Raw genomic sequence first — 19,017 nt, forward strand, 5'->3', positions numbered from 1 at the left:
TTAAACAGAGGCCATATTGCATACCCGAAGTGAAGCGGGCAGTGGTAAAGCAGGAGGTGGAAGAAATGTTACGCCTAGGGGTTATCGAGGAATCCACGGGTGAGTGGAATAATCCAATTGTCCTGGTACCGAAGCCTTCAGATGCCTTACGGTTCTGCAATGACTTCCGTAAATTAAATCAAGTGTCCCGGTTTGATTCCTACCCTATGGATGAGTTAGTAGAAAATTTAGCCAATAGTCAATATCTCACTACACTTGATTTGACAAAAGGTTATTGGCAGATTCCGCTAACAGAAGCTGCTAAGGCAAAAACAGCCTTCTCTACCCCAGAAGGCTTATTCCAATATAAAATGCTCCCATTTGGTTTACCTGGTGCCCCAGCAACCTTCCAGAGAGCTATGAATAAGTTGCTGCGGCCCCACAGGGAATATGCGGCTGCATATTTAGATGACATCATTATTTTCAGCTCTGATTGGGAGTCACACCTACCAAAGGTAGAAGCCGTTTTAGTCTCTATGGGCACACGGGTTTACCGCCAACCCCGAGAAATGTGCCATTGGTATGATTGAGGCCAAGTATTTGGGGTACATTGTGGGCAGAGGACAGGTTAAACCTCAGCCTAGTAAGGTAGAAGCAGTCCAGACCTAAATGTAAATCACAACTTAGAACATTTCTTGGTTTGGTCGGATATTATCGCAGGTTCATTCGAGATTTCGCCGCTAGAGCGGCTCCACTAACCGAATGTCTTAAAAAACAATTCCCAGAAAAGATAACGTGGTCTGGACCAGTGGAAACTGCTTGGCAAGATTTAAGATGAGCTTTGTGTACTGAGCCTGTCTTACAAGCTCCTGACTTTAAAAAGCAATTTGTGTTACAAACGGATGCCTCTGGGACAGGATTAGGAGCAGTCATAACCCAAGAGGTAGATGGAGAGGAGAAGCCCATCCTCTATCTGAGCCGTAAATTATTGCCCGGGGTGTGCAGATACTCAACTGTGGAGCAGGAGTGCTTGGCCATTAAATGGGCAGTTGAGTCATTAAGATACCTGTATGCTACTGCCTGTAATACCGACTGTATGGAATCATCTTGCTATGTGGTGACCTGCTGTGCAAAATAAACACCAAAAGTGTTCATATGAATCCCCGCGTGTGTGATCCTTGTCACAATATATAATATATAATGTGTGTGTGTGTGTGTGTGTGTATGTATGTATGTATGTATGTATGTATGTGTATGTATAGAGATGGTGTGTGTAGAAATGCCCGGCACTCTCTGCATATCCAAAGTAAACCAAGGTGCCATCGGCAGCAAGTAATGGTACAAGTAGACAAAAAAGCAGTGGCACTCCGGGATTTGATAAAACTTGAACTTCTGTATTAGTGAAAAAAAGGCCATATGTGAACAATTTTTTTCACTAATATAGAAGTTCAAGTTTTATCAAATCCCTGCGTGCCGCTGCTTTTTTTTACGTGTGTGTGTATGTGTATGTATGTGTATATATATATATATATATATATATACACTGCTCAAAAAACTAAAGGGAACACTTAAACAACACATCCTAGATCTGAATGAATTAAATATTCTTATTAAATACTTTGTTCTTTACATAGTTGAATGTGCTGACAACAAAATCACACAAAAATTATCAATGGAAATCAAATTTATTAACCCATGGAGGTCTGGCTTTGGAGTCACACTCAAAATTAAAGTGTAAAAACACACTACAGGCTGATCCAACCTTGATGTAATGTCCTTAAAACAAGTCAAAATGAGGCTCAGTAGTGTGTGTGGCCTCCACGTGTCTGTATGACCTCCCTACAACGCCTGGGCATGCTCCTGATGAGGTGGCGGATGGTCTCCTGAGGGATCTCCTCCTAGACCTGGACTAAAGAATCCGTTAACTCCTGGAAAGTCTGTGGTGCAATGTGGCTTTGGTGGATGGAGCGAGACCATGCAGCAGCTAGGAGTGTCACTTTCTGTGGAGAGGCACAATTGCAGTGGTTTGCCTTGTTCAAATTTGATACCTGGACGATATCCAGTGATTAGCTGCTTCAATTGGCTTTATTTAATTGAATCGGCACTGTTGCAGTGATTTGCCCTGTTCAAATAAACACTGGAACGACACTCAGTGATCAGTCACTTTATGGGCTTGATGTAATCTAATTGGTACTATTACAGTGGTCCACTTTGTCTAAATTGACATCTGGAAGATATCCAGTGATTTGCCATCTTATGGGCTTAATTGAATTAAATTGATTCAGAATTACTCTAAATTTCAAAAAGGTTATACCCAGTGGATAATCAGTGAAAAGAGTTACTTCCAATTCAATTTAAATTGATACCCCATATGGTGAAATTTGGTCCGATACTATTTTAAGCATTGTTAAATTGCCTTTTTGAAGACACGATAAGATGTATGTCCATATTGTGATTCTTTGATTAATACACCCCTGATGAAGTCTGTAGGACGAAACGCGTTGGGTTAGCACATTGTTCTCTGACATCTCTACAAAGAAGATCATTTTGATGTTGTTTGAATTACGAACACAACTATCGTCTGTACAAACATTGTTTATTGTTATTCTGGGCAAATTGTAAACAGTTTTATGTATTGCTTTTAAAAAAAATAAACAATCTCTCTTTTTTAAGATTATTTAATTATACAAAACTTGTACATACCAAAGTACGACATCAGCTCCCTGGGGAAATCTCTTCTTTCACTATCTGTTGTTCATACCCCATCTAACAGGGGGTATCTTCCCTAAGTTGAAGCTTTCACATCTTTAGCGCGATAAAGGTCTTATATCTTTTCAAATATATATATATATATATATATATATATACATACACTGCTCAAAAAACTAAAGGGAACACTTAAACAACACATCCTAGATCTGAATGAATTAAATATTCTTATTAAATACTTTGTTCTTTACATAGTTGAATGTGCTGACAACAAAATCACACAAAAATTATCAATGGAAATCAAATTTATTAACCCATGGAGGTCTGGATTTGGAGTCACACTCAAAATTAAAGTGGAAAAACACACTACAGGCTGATCCAACCTTGATGTAATGTCCTTAAAACAAGTCAAAATGAGGCTCAGTAGTGTGTGTGGCCTCCACGTGTCTGTATGACCTCCCTACAACGCCTGGGCATGCTCCTGATGAGGTGGCGGATGGTCTCCTGAGGGATCTCCTCCTAGACCTGGACTAAAGCATCCGCCAACTCCTGGACAGTCTGTGGTGCAATGTGGCTTTGGTGGATGGAGCGAGACATGATGTTCCAGATGTGCTCAATTGGATTCAGGTCTGGGGAACGGGCGGGTAGGAACACACAGCAGCCAAAGGGCAGAGCCTCCCATTGGATGTAACCTGTGTGGGAGGGCGTTTCTCGCCCAATCAGCAGTGGACTGGTTGTGATAGACCTGCTGCTAACACAATGAGAACTCCTAGCCACGCCCAGCGTTATACACACAGGCACAGAGTCACAGATCTGGGCTATTATATAGTGTGTATATGTATGTGTGTATGTATGTATATATATATATATATATATATATATAAAATATAAATATGTATTAGAGATACAACATGCCAACATTTTTTTTTTACCTTTTTCACTTTTGAAAGCTCACCGGGATCAAATGAGTGTATTACTCAGCTGACTCCTGTGTCAACTACCTCCCTTTGACTAATTGACAAAGGAGTCTGGGGGATGGGGGGGCAGGCAGATACACCAGGGAGGTCACTAACTGCTCTGTCCTGGAGGCGATTGCGATACACACAGCTAATCCCCGGTGAGCTTACAGTTCCTATATTTTGGGGTGAGGGAAAAAGAAGACTCTATACTGGGGTCACTCTTAAGTTAAGAGTGACCCCAGTATAGAGTCTTCTTTTTTCCCTCACACCAAAATACGTTTTTTCTGACTCCAAGCCCTGTATTATTGATTTTGCTGACGTAACATTAGCCATCAAATGAAAGGAATTTTGTTATTCATTGATATTTCTATCTCCTTATGCAATTCTAAGCATTCCTACTCACCCTAGAGGGTTAATACGGCTAGGAGTGATCCTGTGCGGTAAAACCCACCCTGTTTATTTATATATATTTTTTGAGCTTACAGTTCCCACCAACTTCTGGCAATATTAAGGAGGAGTGAGAGGTGCAGGGTGTGAGAGAGGGAAGCAGGCAGCAAGAGTGGTGGGGATGAGCGAGGGAAGCAGAGAGTGAGAGGGTGTGAGATAGGGAGTTGGAGTGAGAGGTGCAGGGGCTGAGATGGAAGCAGCAGCTGAGCAAAGTAAGGGACCCAATAGTCCCTTACAATAGTACACCCAATTAAAATTACACCACACAGTAGTATCCCTTACTCACAATACACCACACAGTAATGCTGAGGCCGGAATCCCTACTTCAGACATCCTGGCCATAAGTATGCCGGGGATTCCTAGGGTTAGGTCGCAGGTTATTGGGCGGGGGTAGGTTTAGGCATCACTGGGGAGGTTAGAGTCGGCTGCCGGGCGGAGGGGGTTCGTTAGGGTTAGGTTGCGGGGAGGGTAGGGTTACACACCACCAGGGAGGGTTAGACTGCAGAGGGTTTAGGCTATGGAGAGAGGGGTTAGATTTATGCACCACCAGGGAGGGTTAGGGCCGCCACCTGATGTCCTTCTCTGTAAATATGGGGACCAGCACATTAATGCAAAAAAAGTGATTTAATCATAATAAAAATCATTAAAAGACATACATCAATCCTTGATGGTGGCATAACAGTAAATGTCATAAACGGTACCGTGCAGTCCATGGGCTAATAACACTGGCTGCCGCTGCTGTAGTTGTTGCCGGGCGTCACTGCGGGTGAGGAACTGCACGGGGAAGGGAGGACTGGTTCAACCTCTAAAATGTGAGTCTTCTCCCTGGCAGCGGGTGGCACCGCCGGGCGGCATCCCACCTCACTTGGCGCCCCTGGCGAGTGCCATCCTGGCCAATGGGTATTTAATTTGTCTATTATCATCAGAACAAATGAAACCAATACAAGGAACTTCATAAAAACTTTTTAATTAACATTTCCTGCAGAAAAGTAGGAAGAGCAGTCTGGGAAAAGTAAACTTTTCAGTGAAACCATCAAGTTAGCTACGGTTTACCATAGATAAAAAGATCCAATTACCTTGAAGTACTGTACGGTTATACGGTGTTTAATATACTGCAGCCCCAAAATAAAAGCATCTTCTCTTTCATTACCTCAGTCATAGGAGCAAATTGCAAAATGGACAGACTTTTTTTTTTAATAACAACATTAAAAAAATATATCACTCTGTAAATGAATAAAATATTTCTGTTGGAAGATTGCTAAACATATTAAATGCCCACCCACTAGACGATCTGGCAAGTCTCCCATTAACCAGATATGTCAGTAACAGGAATGGCAAAATGGCCCTGATTTGGTTGGTCAGGCCCAAACAAACCTGAATGTTTAAAATAAAAAAACAGTGATCCCCATACACACTGCAAAGCTTCTATTGTATTAGGAGATACCTAAGAGAATTGTACTTCTGTTATGCATACCTCCCAACTGTCCCAATTTTCGCGGGACAGTCCCATTTTTTTTGGTCTGTCCCGCTGTCCCTCCCGCGGGCCGCAATGTCCCGTGGTGGGGGGCAGTTGGGAGGATCCCGATCACTCGCTGCTCTGTTCAGTGTCTATTCCAGTGAGCCAGAGGGACTGGGGTCATGGTCAGCAGCTCACAGAGGGCTGGCCGTGCCCTTACTGTGACAAAAATGGGAGGCGTGACTTGCAATCACGTCATTCACGTAAAGTCACGCCCCTTTTCAACATGCCACGCTCCTTTTCTTCGCCGCGCATGGAGTCCTGGGTTGACACATCAAGATGTAAGGAGGTATGGTTATGTATAGTAATTATTTTGAAGATCACATATAGTACAACCGTGATCAAGTTAAATAAGCAAAATCAGATCGGATGGGCAACTTATGGCAGCAGAAACAAAAAGAAAACGAGACGCTTTGGGTTAATTTGGTTTCTAGTAATTTAGATTTCCAGCTCACATTAGTAAACCTCTGCACTATACCATTGTGTGGTTTTAAATGGAGTCACTCAGTGTTATTTAATAAAGGGAATATTTAATAAACATTGGGGGTGATTCAGGCCTGATCGTAGATGTGCAAAATTTAGCACTTCTACAATCAGTTTCTCTGACCTGAGGGGGGACGCCCAGCACAGGGCCCACAAGGGTGCAAAAGCATTGCACGGCAGTGATGCTTTCACACCTGCCAAGTAACTCCCTACCAACGGTCCGGACCGCTCCCCACCTATAGCATTCTAACGCTGTTGGTATGCCCACCCCCACCTCGCGACTGCCTGGGTCTCACAGGGTGTGCACGCGCAGTGCACCCGCTGCGCGAGCACACTCCAGCAAGGGCTTCAGGCCATAAATATCTCATAAAAGCTTGAAAATGTGATATTTCTGTTTTCTAGAGATGTTTAAAAAAAAAAAAAAAAAAAAAAAAAAAGATAAATATATCTTCCCCAGTGGCAGCTGCAGCACAGTCCAAACCTCAAATAGGGGAGTCACATCAACTGCCACTCCAAACGCTGCCAAACATTGCTGGCCGGGACTCGCTGGCAGTTCTTGTGGTTCTCCTATTTGAATTATGGACTGTGCTGCAGCTGCCATTGGGGAAGAGGGGAAGAAACTTATCTTTATAAAATATAAATATCCCATTTTCCAGTTTTTATGAGATAACAAAGGTAAGTCTACCATAACTCCTGTTAACTCTTTCCTCGAGGTTCATAGAGTCACAGGGAGAACATCAGGGTTGTAGGTGGTGGATGAGAGTCCAGGCACCAAACATTTAAGCTTTCCGGCTCCCTAGAATGCTCGGCTCCTCTCCCCTATAACTCCATCTTCATGCTCAGGCAGGTCAGCAAAATTAGCAGCCCAGAGATCAGATCTGAATGACCTCCCTAGTCCATAGAACAGCCCTGTCAGGATGAAAAATCAGGGAAGGTGGATAACAGGAGAGAGCTCCTAAGTCTGATACCCTCTTGGCAGAAGCAAAAGCCAGCAAAAATATTGTCTTAGCCATCAACCATTTGAGGTCCTCTGACTGTAAGCGTTCAAAAGGGGGCTATTGATGTGTCTCAAATACTACAGAGAGATCCCATGGAGCTACCGGGTGTACATATGGAGGTGGTACATGTGTGACCCCTTGAAAAAAGTACATATTTCCTTTAGTGTAGCAATATTTCTCTGAAACCTTGCTGATAGGGCAGAAATGTGTACTTTCAGAGTAGCAAGGCGTAAATCTAGATTCAATGCTCTTTGAAGAAAAGCCAGTATTCTTGATACTTTAAATATAGTTGTATCGTAGTGCTTAGTAGCGCCTTATGTGAAATAGGTATGCCATACGCTATAATATATATGTGCTGAAGCAGGCTTGCATGCATTAAGCATTGTTTGAATTACAGAGGTTGAAAATCCTTTTGCTCTTAAAATGGATGATTCAAGAGTCACGTCGTCAAAGACAGACTGTTCAGGTCCGGATGTAGACATGGCCCCTGGAATAGAAGGTCCTGTCACTGAGGAAGTTGAAGGTGTCGCCCTGCTGAAAGGCTCTGTAGGTCGGTGAACAAGTGCTAAGGCGATCAGAATGAGGTTCCTCCTTTGAATTTCCCTATTACCCATGGCAGAAGGGATGATGGGGGAAATATGTATGGTAGATGAAAGGTCCACTGTACTGCTACAGCACCCCGTGACCTGGATCCAAATACCGGGACCTTGTGGTTGTGACATGATGCCATCAGATCCACATCTGGCCGGCCCCATCTGTCCACTAGTAGTTGGAACCCTTCTGGGTGGAGAGCCCATTCACCTGTGTGCACATCCTGACTACTGAGGAAGTCTGCTTCTCAGTTGATGAGGCCTGGCATGAACACAGCTGATATGGCCGGAAGATGACATTCAGCCCACTTTAGTATTTTGGCTACCTCTTGCATTGCCCTTTTGCTGCGAGTGCCACCTTTGTTATTGATATATGCCACTGTTGTGGCATTGTCTGATTGAATTTGCACAGGCCTGCCTTGGAGAATGCTGCGTGCCAGTGTCAATGCTCTGTATACTGCCCTCAGTTCCAGTACATTGATTGGTAACCGAGACTCTGCCAGGCTCCATCTCCCTTGAAACGAGTGTTGCTCGGCTACAGCTCCCCAACTGCGTAGGCTGGCATCTGTAGTGAAAAACACCCAATTCGGGATCCAGAAGGGGAGACCCCTGTCTAGGTGATTGCTGTGGAGCCACCAAGTTAATGATAGGCGAACGTCCGGAGCCAGAGTTATTGTCTGCCGTTTAAACTGATGAGGCTGTCCATTTCATTGGGCTAGAATCAACCTTTGTGAAGGGGCGAAAGTGAAATTGGGCAAATTCTACCATGTCGAATGTAGATACCATCAGGCCAGAGACTTGCATGGTCGAGTGAATTGACACCCGTGGATGGTGAAGGAACCGCTGTATTTTGTCACTTAGTTTTGATATTTTGTCCATTGGTATCATTGTTTGTAATTTTCTGTGCAATATCTCCTGTGAACTGGCCAGGAGCAGTATGTCATCCAGATAAGGAAGTATCCTGATTCCCTGACAACGCAAGTGCCGTCATGACTTTTGTAAATATTCTGGGTGCTGTAGCCAGGCCAAACGGCAATGCCTGGAACTGATGGTGTTGGTTTATGACAGCAAACCTCAGGTATTGTTGATTTGACAGCGCAATAGGTATATGCATCTGTGACAGCGCAATAGGTATATGCAGATATGCATCTTGTATGTTCAATGACACCATGAAATCCCTCGGCTCCATTGCTAGAACTATGGAGCGTAGAGTTTACATGCGAAACTTGGAAACTTTCACAAATCTGCTGAGAGATTTGAGAATAGGTCTGTATGTCCCATTTGGCTTTGGTACAAAGAACAGGTACTAATAATAGCCCCTTTCTTTTTGAGCCTGAGGAACTGACACTATTACTCTTGACTGGAGGACTGATGTAACCACTTTTTGTAGTATCCAAGACTTTTCTGTGTCTGATGGAAGGCTTGTGTGAAAATACTGCTGAGGGGGACATCCTTTAAAAGAGATGGTGTACCAGTGAGTGTACCTCTTGCACCCAAGCGTCCGAAGTGGCCTTGACCCAGACTTGTGCGAAGTTGGCCTCCCACTGTGAGATCCCCCAGGGGGAGGCCAGTCCCGTCAGTCTGTGGGTTTATCAGGTTCTGCTGGGGATTATCTTGCTGCCCATGGCTGCATAGTCTTAGTAGACTTTGAGGCATTTGATTGCCTAGGAAACGATTGTCCTTTCGCTTTTCCTTGTGTGTGAAAGGTACGTAAATTTGAGCTCTTAGGCCATGGTGTAGAAGCTGAATGGAGAAAAGCTGTTTTGGCAGCTGCTAAGGATGCCACTATTTTGTTTAGCTCTTCTCCAAAAAGAAAATCTCCCGTAAAGGGTACTTCCAGAGATTTCTTTGAGTCTAAATCTGCTTTTCAAGCGTGTAACCAAATAATTAGTCTTACAGGCACTGATGTTGCCAACGCTTTTGCTGCCAACACACCAGCATCAGATAGTGCTTCCCCAATGTACAAAGTTGCTTTTTTGATACAATCCAAATATATTCTGCACTCTTCTGATATAACTAGAGGCAACCAAGATTCAATAGCTTTTGCTGCCCATGAGGCTGCTATTGTAGGTCTATTTACAGCACCTGTCAGTGAAAAGATAGACCGGAGACAAATTTTCAATGTGGGTTCCTTTAATGATGAAATGGTTGTAATAGGTAAGAGAGAGGTTTTTACCAGACGTGTGATAGGAGAATCCACTGGAGGAGGAGTCTCCCACCTTGCACTATCCTCCAAAGGGATAAAATAGCGAGATGAGAGTCGTTTAGACAGAGGAAACTTTTTACCAGGGGTATTCCAAGGTTCCTGTCTAATTTCCATCAAATGATCAGATTGTGGAAATTCTGATTGGATTATTGTCTGTCGTTTAAATACATTAGTTTTCCTAGCAACAGCTGCAGGTACATCATCAGGTAACTGATGGATCTGTTTAATTGCATCTACTAATGCTGGTACATCTACAGTAATAGAAGCCTCCTCCTATGCTACACATGAATCCGTGACAGAGAGAGTATTCTCTTCACCTTCCTCCTCAGATGACTCATTTGAGTCTAATAGTGTACTGGGATGAAAAAGTAGTATTTCTAGTTAAACTACTGTAGAATGCTGTTTGTTCCCTGGTAACATACAGTATTTCGTAAAGCTCTAAATATCTGTGCCAGACTTTGAACTGAACTCGCCAGAGTTCCCACCCAGAGCGGATTTGCATCTGGGGCTGGTACTGGCATAGTGGGACCCATGGCTGGTGTAAGTCTGTCCACCAGGGTACCCAATAACTGTGTAAAGCAGGCATGTCCAAACTGCGGCCCTCCAGCTGTTGTGAGACTACATATCCCAGCATGCCCTGACAGTTTTGCTGTCAGAGAATGCTAAAGCTGTGTCAGAGCATGCTAGGATGTGTAGTATCTCAACAGCTGGAGGGCCGCAGTTTGGACATGCCTGGTGTAAAGGAAGACCAAGGAGGGTCCTGTGTAGGTACAGGAGCAGTTAACTGACCAGGATTTGTTTAACATTTAACACATCTTGCACAACATCCTGTGCAGATATCCTCACAGAGCACATTTTACATGAAAGCAATAATGGGGTTTCTGACTGTTTGCAACCTTTTGCCTTTTAGACATAACTGCAAAATTTGTATGCCGCACTTACACACTTTTATGGCAACAGTGTAGTATGTGACAAAAGTCAGCAATTTAACGGCTACTCAGAATAACAATGAAAGCACCTGTCTCACAGGGTATAAGAAAAATGATAGCAACATATCAGGAAAAAAGATAAATCAGACAGCAGAACTAGCACAAGTCACATACAATGCAGATAAATACACAATAATATAACTGCAATGAGCATTTCAATCAACTACTCAGCCTGTTTTTGAAAGCAGGTAGGATGTAAGCGTTTGTGAAATCCTGGCTCCTTGGAGACATTTTGACAGGGATACTGAGCCCAGCGTTCCCGGAGACCTTGCTTGCTGCATGCTGAAGATGGCTGCCCTGGTCTCCGAGGGAAGGAGGGAGTATTGTTTGCAGCTCAAGGGTGGGAAATCTGCAGTAGACTGGTACCCAAAGCTGGGGTAGGGGCTACAGGTTAAGCACCACCTTCCCTTACTGGTCTGCCACCCCAGGTACTAAAGACCTTTTTAAATTTAGTGTATACACTTAAACATGTGCCTTTTATGTCTTGGTGGTCAAGTGGAATCCTTGACCAGAGTCCGCGTCCACACCAGCACCGCGGTCTATCTCCTTGGTTACGCGGCAGACCGCGATTTAAATGCAGGTCATTTAAGATGGGTCCCTATACCTGTCCTCATATGACAGCTACTTGGGTCCCCACAGTGAGCGGTGCTAGACGCGGTGTGCGGCTTCTGCTGCAAGTACCATCTTGGCACTGGCCATACAAGATTTTCGGCGCCGGGGTGGTGGTGATGGTGCTGTAGCGCTGAAATTGAAAGCATTGTAAAGGTGCATCCCAGCTTCCAACAAAAATCTGACCTGCCTGAGAATGGAGGCAGGGTTATAGGGGAGAGGAGACGACCATTCTGGGAAGCCGAAAAGCTTAACTGTTTGGTGCCTGGACTCTCATCCACCACCTACAACCCCAACGTTCTCCCTGTGGAAGAAAACTAAAATAATCGCTACCAATTAGTTATTTGTTGTTGTTGTGTTGTTATGGTTCTACTAAAGTACAACAGATTTTTATTGTTTTTTAAAAGGAGGACGATCATGAACATAGGTTTCAAAATCTTTTGTGATGCATTTTATAAAAGAAAAACAATATATAGCTATAAAAGAACAAGGCCTCAGGTTTCGCGCTTTTATACAGGTCACAGAAATCCAAGATGACATTTAATATCTGTGATACTGTAATTACCAGTGGGAGGTGTATTATTTCTTATAATATTATAATACACAAGTTTTACAAATGAACACCGCAGTGATGACAACAGACCTCAGATTATATGTATCAGCATAACTTGTATATTACAACAATATTTTAATGTTACAATGTGCCATCTCTATTAGTACTTTATGTAGAGTAGTAACATCATATAGACTATAACTGTCAAATATTCAGTTTAGCAGATTACTTATCTCTTGCAGAAGACAACAACATATAAACGTCAAAGAACATTGCAATAAACTGGACTAATACATTCATTGTATGAGTCATTTAACACAATATGTAAAACATAATGACAGTATTTTTCATCAAAAGCAGTTTGCATAATTTTTCAGCTGGTATATTATTCCCATCAGATTCTAATGCTTTGAGAAACAAATGCTTGCATACTTCAATCCCACAAATTCCCTTAGTCAGTACAACATTTTGCTGGAAAAAAACACAACTACATACTATCATTTAAATTACAATGCCACATTATCTCACAGACTGAGATGCCACATCTATCCCATAATCCTTAGTGTCACTCAGTGCCATCTTAACGTATGGGCACACTAGGCAGCTGCCTAGGGCCACCACGATTCCAGGGGCCTTCAAGCATGAGCGGGCTGGGCTGGGGTGACCATCTGCCACCTGGGCAGGTAGCTACAGAGCTTTTTGCCTCCCGGTCTGCAGCCAGACAGTGAATGGCTATTAGCATGCTGATTGGTGGAAAGCTGGAGCTATCCACCAGAGTGGTGACAGCCATTCACAGTATGGAAGCATGTGGACAGTGCAGGGCCGCAAAAGGGGTAAGTTATGATTTATTTATTTTTAAATGTATTCCTGTTAATGGCTGGGGCATTGCTGTTGATATTGCCCGGTGTCACTATTGGATTAATGTAATAACATGCGAGTTGCAGGCAGCTAAAAGATTTTCGTGATTAAGGGGTAATTCAGACCTGATCGTAGATATGTGAAAAAATGCACATCTACGATCATTTCCTCTGACATGCGGGGGGAACACTCAGCACAGGACTAGTCCGCCCCACATGCCGGGTCCTGCTTCCCCCTGCCCGCAGACATGCAAAAGCATCGCACAGCGGCGATGCTTTCTCATGTTTCGAGTAGCCCTCTGCATACACTGGCTAGCTGCTAAAGCAGACGGCTACCCGCCATGTTTTGGGTCACAGCGGCTGTGTGTGACATCACGCAGTCGCCACAACTCGCCCCAGCAATGGTGTGGACACACCTGCATTGCCCGGAATGCGCCCCTTTAATGGAGCGTCGATGCCCTGTTCCCGCCCCCTCCAGGTCTTAAACTGTGTTCTGAAGAGAACGCAGTTTAGGACCTTGCGCATGCGCGTACAGTGTGAAAAAATAGCTTCACAACACGGTCTGAATTAGACCCTAAGTTACTAGATTTAAAGCAATAATTGTTTAACCACTTGACTGATTTTTACCTTCTAAACCATTCACAAAATTTTAATTTTTTTATTTTATTCAATATAGTTTAAAAAGTAATTTTTTTTTAAATATTGTAATATTATTATTCACATCTGCAGAATGGATCTCCTCGTCAAAAACTGTGGGACGGCGTGGTCGCATGTGATCTGACCATGCCAGTCAAGTGGTTATACAGCACCAGCATTGCCTTAAAACAAATGCGGCTTTACAGATGTAGCCAAGTTCATCGTAGCTACATCCGTGCCCCAGGAATCGAGTCTAGCAGCTAAACTGATAAAATCTTGCAGCAGCCCACAACTAGTAGACTAATATTTATACCCCTATGTGTTCTATTGATACTTATTTAAATTGGTAAGCTTAAGTCAATTATGATCCATTATTAATTTTAATTGATCTTCTAGTCTTTTGGGATATATATTGACAGCACACTTATACATAACTACAATGGCTTCTCCTTTGTTATAATCTAAGCATGCAGCATGGAAGACATGTAGATATGAGAACTGCAACACAAGCATTGCCTAACAGCGTGAATTGTAGTGGTAACCGTCCACCAGATGTGGATTACATTGCGAGTGTGAACATTTGATTGCAGCAATAGTGGCCATTCACTCAAACATTGAAGGAAGTAAAACCAATCACATTGCATGCACCCTACTGTAAGTATTTACTACACTCTTCTCTCAATGTATGGCTTAATACATAATACACAATTGTGTATATCTTTCCTACAGACATGGACGGAGGCTTAAACATCTTTGGCGCAGGCACAAAGTTTTGTAAAATGCTGGTATTGAGAAAGTACTTGAAGAGTTTTCCGTTCAATTATAATATAATATTATCCTTAAATAAAAAAGTTATTCAATGTCTAGAACCAGAAAATGAACACTTAAAGGCTTAATTTATTCAGATATGTCATCATACAGCTAGCCTAAATGCGTCACGCAGTGCAAGATGCCTTGCGTGAGTGAGCCGCCAGATTATTTGCAACTCTGCTAGAGCCGGGTATCTTTTTTTTGCGTCTCAATGTGACTAGGACGCACCAGGTGACTGCTGATTAATTTAATATGCAACACCTGTATATTGTGTGCGTGTTACAGAGTCTGTATACAGAGCACAACTGTACTTATATTGAAAATAATCTTCGTTATCAGAGACTCAGTCACACACAGATATATCAAATTAATCGACACAGTCTCCTGGTGCATCATAGCTGCATTGCGTTGCAACTAAGACGCATTTTTGGCAAAAAAGACGCAAAAAGATGCCTGATGCTAACAGATTCTCACGGGACCTGGTGGTTGTTTGGCGCAACTGCAGCTATGATGTATGCATACAGATCTGTACCATGGCGTAAGAGAAAAAAGTGCTGCAAACCGGAGCAATGATGATAAGCTTTCAATGGTCGAGTACAAGTTAATGCAGCAGACGTCAGAATGACTTGCTCTGGATTGGGGTCCAATGCAGTGTACATATTAAGGGAATGTCCACCTTTGAGGGGTTTTACAGAAATTCGGGTAACATGTTTCTGATGCCTCACATGTGGCATTTGGTCCAGGCATTACTCTTGTGGAGAAGCATCCGGCCACATTAGCTCTTAGCAGCGGCACTAACACAGATGAGGTGGAAGGATAACCTATGGCTCTGTATGAGTGGAATACACTCACTTTGTGACAGACTCGCCATCAGAAGGGACCCTGGGCTGCATATTATCCATGACCGTTTAGCAGAATACACCACTCCCCCATTACTAGTAGATTGGCAGAAGGACCCCCTGCTTTATAGACATACAGCTACCACCTGTTCCTTATTTGCCATGTATACAGTAGCTGAGGGGAGATCCTGGAGCTTGGAAGTGCTATGTCAAAAAGCTGGAAGGACTGTTCAGTCAGGTGCTGCCACTCATTTGGTATAATCTCATTTTGTAAACTGAGTCAACATCAGCACATATTAATTACAGCCTCATTTGTTGTGTACTGTCTTTTCATAAAGGTCCCTGATAACATTAGGTCCAGGATCACTATAGTCAGCTAGGCCACAACAGTACGGAACAGGGGAATTTGTATCTTCTTAAGGGAAAACCATAGGAGAGTTGTGACAAATCAACCTGAGGTGATCATCCTATTTAAGAAGAGGGAGAGATCAAACTAATAACCAACAGGAATAATGTACCCAGCTGACATATTTGTAATCGTTTTACAAGTATGGTACTGATAAATTGTTCCCAACAGAAACAGTAATGTCCGTCATCAAGGACAATCTACACTAGCCAGAGATGATAGCTTTAGCCTTAATTGGTAAAATAATGAGAATCTGTAATTGAGTGGCACTTAAGCATAACATATGTATTATGATTGTGTGTGGGTGTTAAATTTGCCCTTTTAGCTTGCATTTCTTTAAATTCTTTTTCCACGTATAGTAATAGTATTTTCTAGCACAATGAAAGGAAGATGGTCTCCGTGACAAATAGGACTTACGCAATGTGCTTGTTTATTATGCACTTGACTGACAATTTTTTCCCAAAAACCGCTCAGAAACTTAGGTGAAAACATGAATTTAACCTTATCCAAAATGATTTTAATTGAAAAGAAAAAAAAAAAAAAAAAAGCTTTTTTTTTTTTTTAAGCTACAAATCGTGTCCCCCCCCCCCCCAGTACATCGGAACATTGCTCGGCACTATCAGAACACTGCGACTTCACTTTTAACAGTGGGGACAGTCGCCAAGTACACAGGGGGAGCTTAATTTACACTGGGGGGTCCAGACGTGCTGACCGATCAGCAATGATCGGCAGCATGGCAATCACTGGGAGAGGGTGCCTAAAGGCAGAGGGACCTCTGAGAGCTGCAGTGTAGGAAAGTTTCTCTTTCCTGCCGCTGCTAACACTGTTTATCTGACTGGTCGCATCCTGTGCGACACGGTCAGATAAAGCACTTCCTGGTGTGGTCGCATCTGATGCGACCATGCCAGGCAAGTGGTTAATAAACACAGTGCTCCCTTTTTTTGTGACATCTTTGTTTCTCAATGTGTTCTTTGATAGAATGTATAATAAAATAAGATTCAAGGTAATATGTGTTAAAGTACTCTCAAATCTGTGGATTTCCAATAACCCATTATGACATAAATCCTATTAATATGGCATATTTTATATAAAATGTAAAAGTATGCGCTAGGGAGCATATTTACTGAAGTGTGGGTTTACTTAAATGGAGATGTTGCCTACAGTAACATCTCCACTACTATAAACCCCACACTTTATTAAATATACCCCTAGGAGTGTAAAAGTTCACAGAACACAAGATGCTAGCACTGTATATAAACAATAACCATGTGAAATGATATAGCAAAATGAAAGGTTCTAGATTTATAGGAGCACAGGCCGATAACTGTCCTATTTCCTATTAGTTGCTGTATGAAGATATGTACATGGCTGGCACTGGGGGTCTCTATGGCAATAAACAGACATGTTTGATCTCTCCCCACTTCAACTATATACTGTACTTGCACCTCTGTTATTAAACGCACATATGAAACATGTATATGTTGTCAAAATAAGGTACTCCAGGGCATAGATTTGCTAAAGCTGGTGTTGTTGCCCATTCCGACCAATCAGATTTCAGCTTTCATTTCTCTACTGCATCCTAGAAAATGATAGACAGATTACTTCCTATGGGCAACACTTCCACTGGTCTGTTTTAGAAACTTTGGTAAATCTACCCCCAGGTGATTGGTTAGCGGCAAATGAAAATTCTTCAGATGATCTATTGGTAATGGAGCACCTGCAGAGAGCAGGGAGGCGAGACAAAACCAGGTAGAAATGTTGTTCATTCATTGACACTGCATGGTAATTTTACAGAAAGAGATAAACAATGAATGTCAAAAAAGTGTCTCTAAGTGCAGAAGAAAAGTCTTTTCTTTAAAAAAAAAAAAAAATATCTGAGGTCTCCACTTCTGTCGAAAATATAAAGAAGACAATATATAAGTCACAATACTAGAGGTAAACCTCTGTCATCTGGGTCTTTTACGGGTGACAAATAATAAGACGCGTCTGATGGCATGCAGGCGATCTTTCAAAGATGTCATGGCCAGGATTGTTAGCTGCGCTTTGTTTTCCAGTGGCAGCACTGCCAGCATCCACCAACACCAGGTAGGACCACTTGAATTACTCTAACAGAGAAAAGAAAAAGCAGAACTCAACTCACTGATCCTTTGAAAGCAGATTTCAAAAAGGGTAGAGCAATCCATACAATGGACACAGGGTGCACTTGCTCCAAGAGTCCTGAAGTACACCATTTGCGAAAATGCTTATGCCTCTTGACACAATGGGCTTAATTTAAAAAAGCACACAGCTGGGCAAAACCATGGGCAGATGTAACATGTGCAGAGACAGTTAGATTTGGGTGGGGTATGTTCAAACTGAAATCTAAATTGCAGTATAAAAATAAAGCTGTCTAACATCTGTGGGCTACATGCAAAAGTAGCCAGTATTTACCCTGCACAGAAACAATATAATCCACCCAAATCTAAATCTCACTGCACATGTTACATCTTCCCCACCTGCGGTGCACATGGTTTTGCTCAGTTGTGTGCTTTTTTTCACACACTTGAATCAGACCAATATCTCTAGCTCATTCAAAACACACATACAATACATTATCACATAAATATTATTAAATAATCTGCAGAAAAAGCAATATACAATTTATATAACAAGTTATATTGAGCCACTGACCCCTAAGCAAACACCTGGAAAGGTCAGATTATCAGAGATAATAACTTATTTTAAAATACTGCAACAGATGAGACCACTGATGGTCTGTGAGACAAGGTCAGCTTACCATCCAAGGCTGTCTTACATAGGTGAACCCTTGTAGCTGTTGCATTGCTGGATTATTTATTTTTTCTAATGGTGAACATCGCTGTGCTTTATTTATTATTAACCACTTGCCTGGAATGGTCGCATCAAATGCAACCATGCCTGCAAGTGCTTTATCTGACCTGGTTACACAGAATGCGACCAGTCAGATAAACAGGGTTAGCAGCGGCAGGGAAGGAAATCCTCCCTCCGCTGCTGCTGTCAGAGGGACCGGAAGCTCCCTCTGCCTCCCCGCACTCTCCCCGTGTCTGCCGCGCTGCCGATCGGTCAGCACGGCAGGACCCCCCCTCCAGCGGCTGCAGACAATGCCACCCCCCCCGCCCCCCCCAAGATCCCCCTGTGTACCTGGAAGCTGTCCCGACTTTCAAAATGAAAGCCGCAATGTTTCCAATGGTTGCAATGTTCCCAATCGATGTTTAAAAATATTTTTTTGTTTTTTTTAAATAATTTCACTATAAACCATATTTTGGATAGGGGTAAATTCATGTTCTTTACCTAATTCGCTCATAAAAACCCAGACAATTTCAGAGCGGTTTTTGGCAAAATAGTCAGTTAAGTGGTTGATAGCTTCTTATACAGCGCAGCATATTCTGCTGCGCTTTATATACAGCTTAAGA

General features: G+C 42.7%; 1 protein-coding gene across 4 annotated transcripts in view; it reads right to left on the bottom strand.

The window, feature by feature from the left end:
* Positions 1-5,045: 5,045 nt before the first annotated feature.
* Positions 5,046-19,017, bottom strand: part of LONRF2 (LON peptidase N-terminal domain and ring finger 2) — a 104,442-nt gene continuing 90,470 nt past the window's right edge. For all 4 annotated transcript variants that reach the window (XM_063953384.1, XM_063953382.1, XM_063953383.1 and 1 more), the window contains one exon: positions 5,046-17,691. In XM_063953384.1, coding sequence (XP_063809454.1) covers positions 17,533-17,691 — 159 coding nt within the window. In that variant the 3' untranslated portion in view covers positions 5,046-17,532. The remainder of the gene's footprint in view (positions 17,692-19,017) is intronic.

The sequence above is a fragment of the Pseudophryne corroboree genome, chromosome 2, assembly GCF_028390025.1.
Source record: "Pseudophryne corroboree isolate aPseCor3 chromosome 2, aPseCor3.hap2, whole genome shotgun sequence".
Classification (NCBI taxonomy): Eukaryota; Metazoa; Chordata; class Amphibia; order Anura; family Myobatrachidae; genus Pseudophryne; species Pseudophryne corroboree.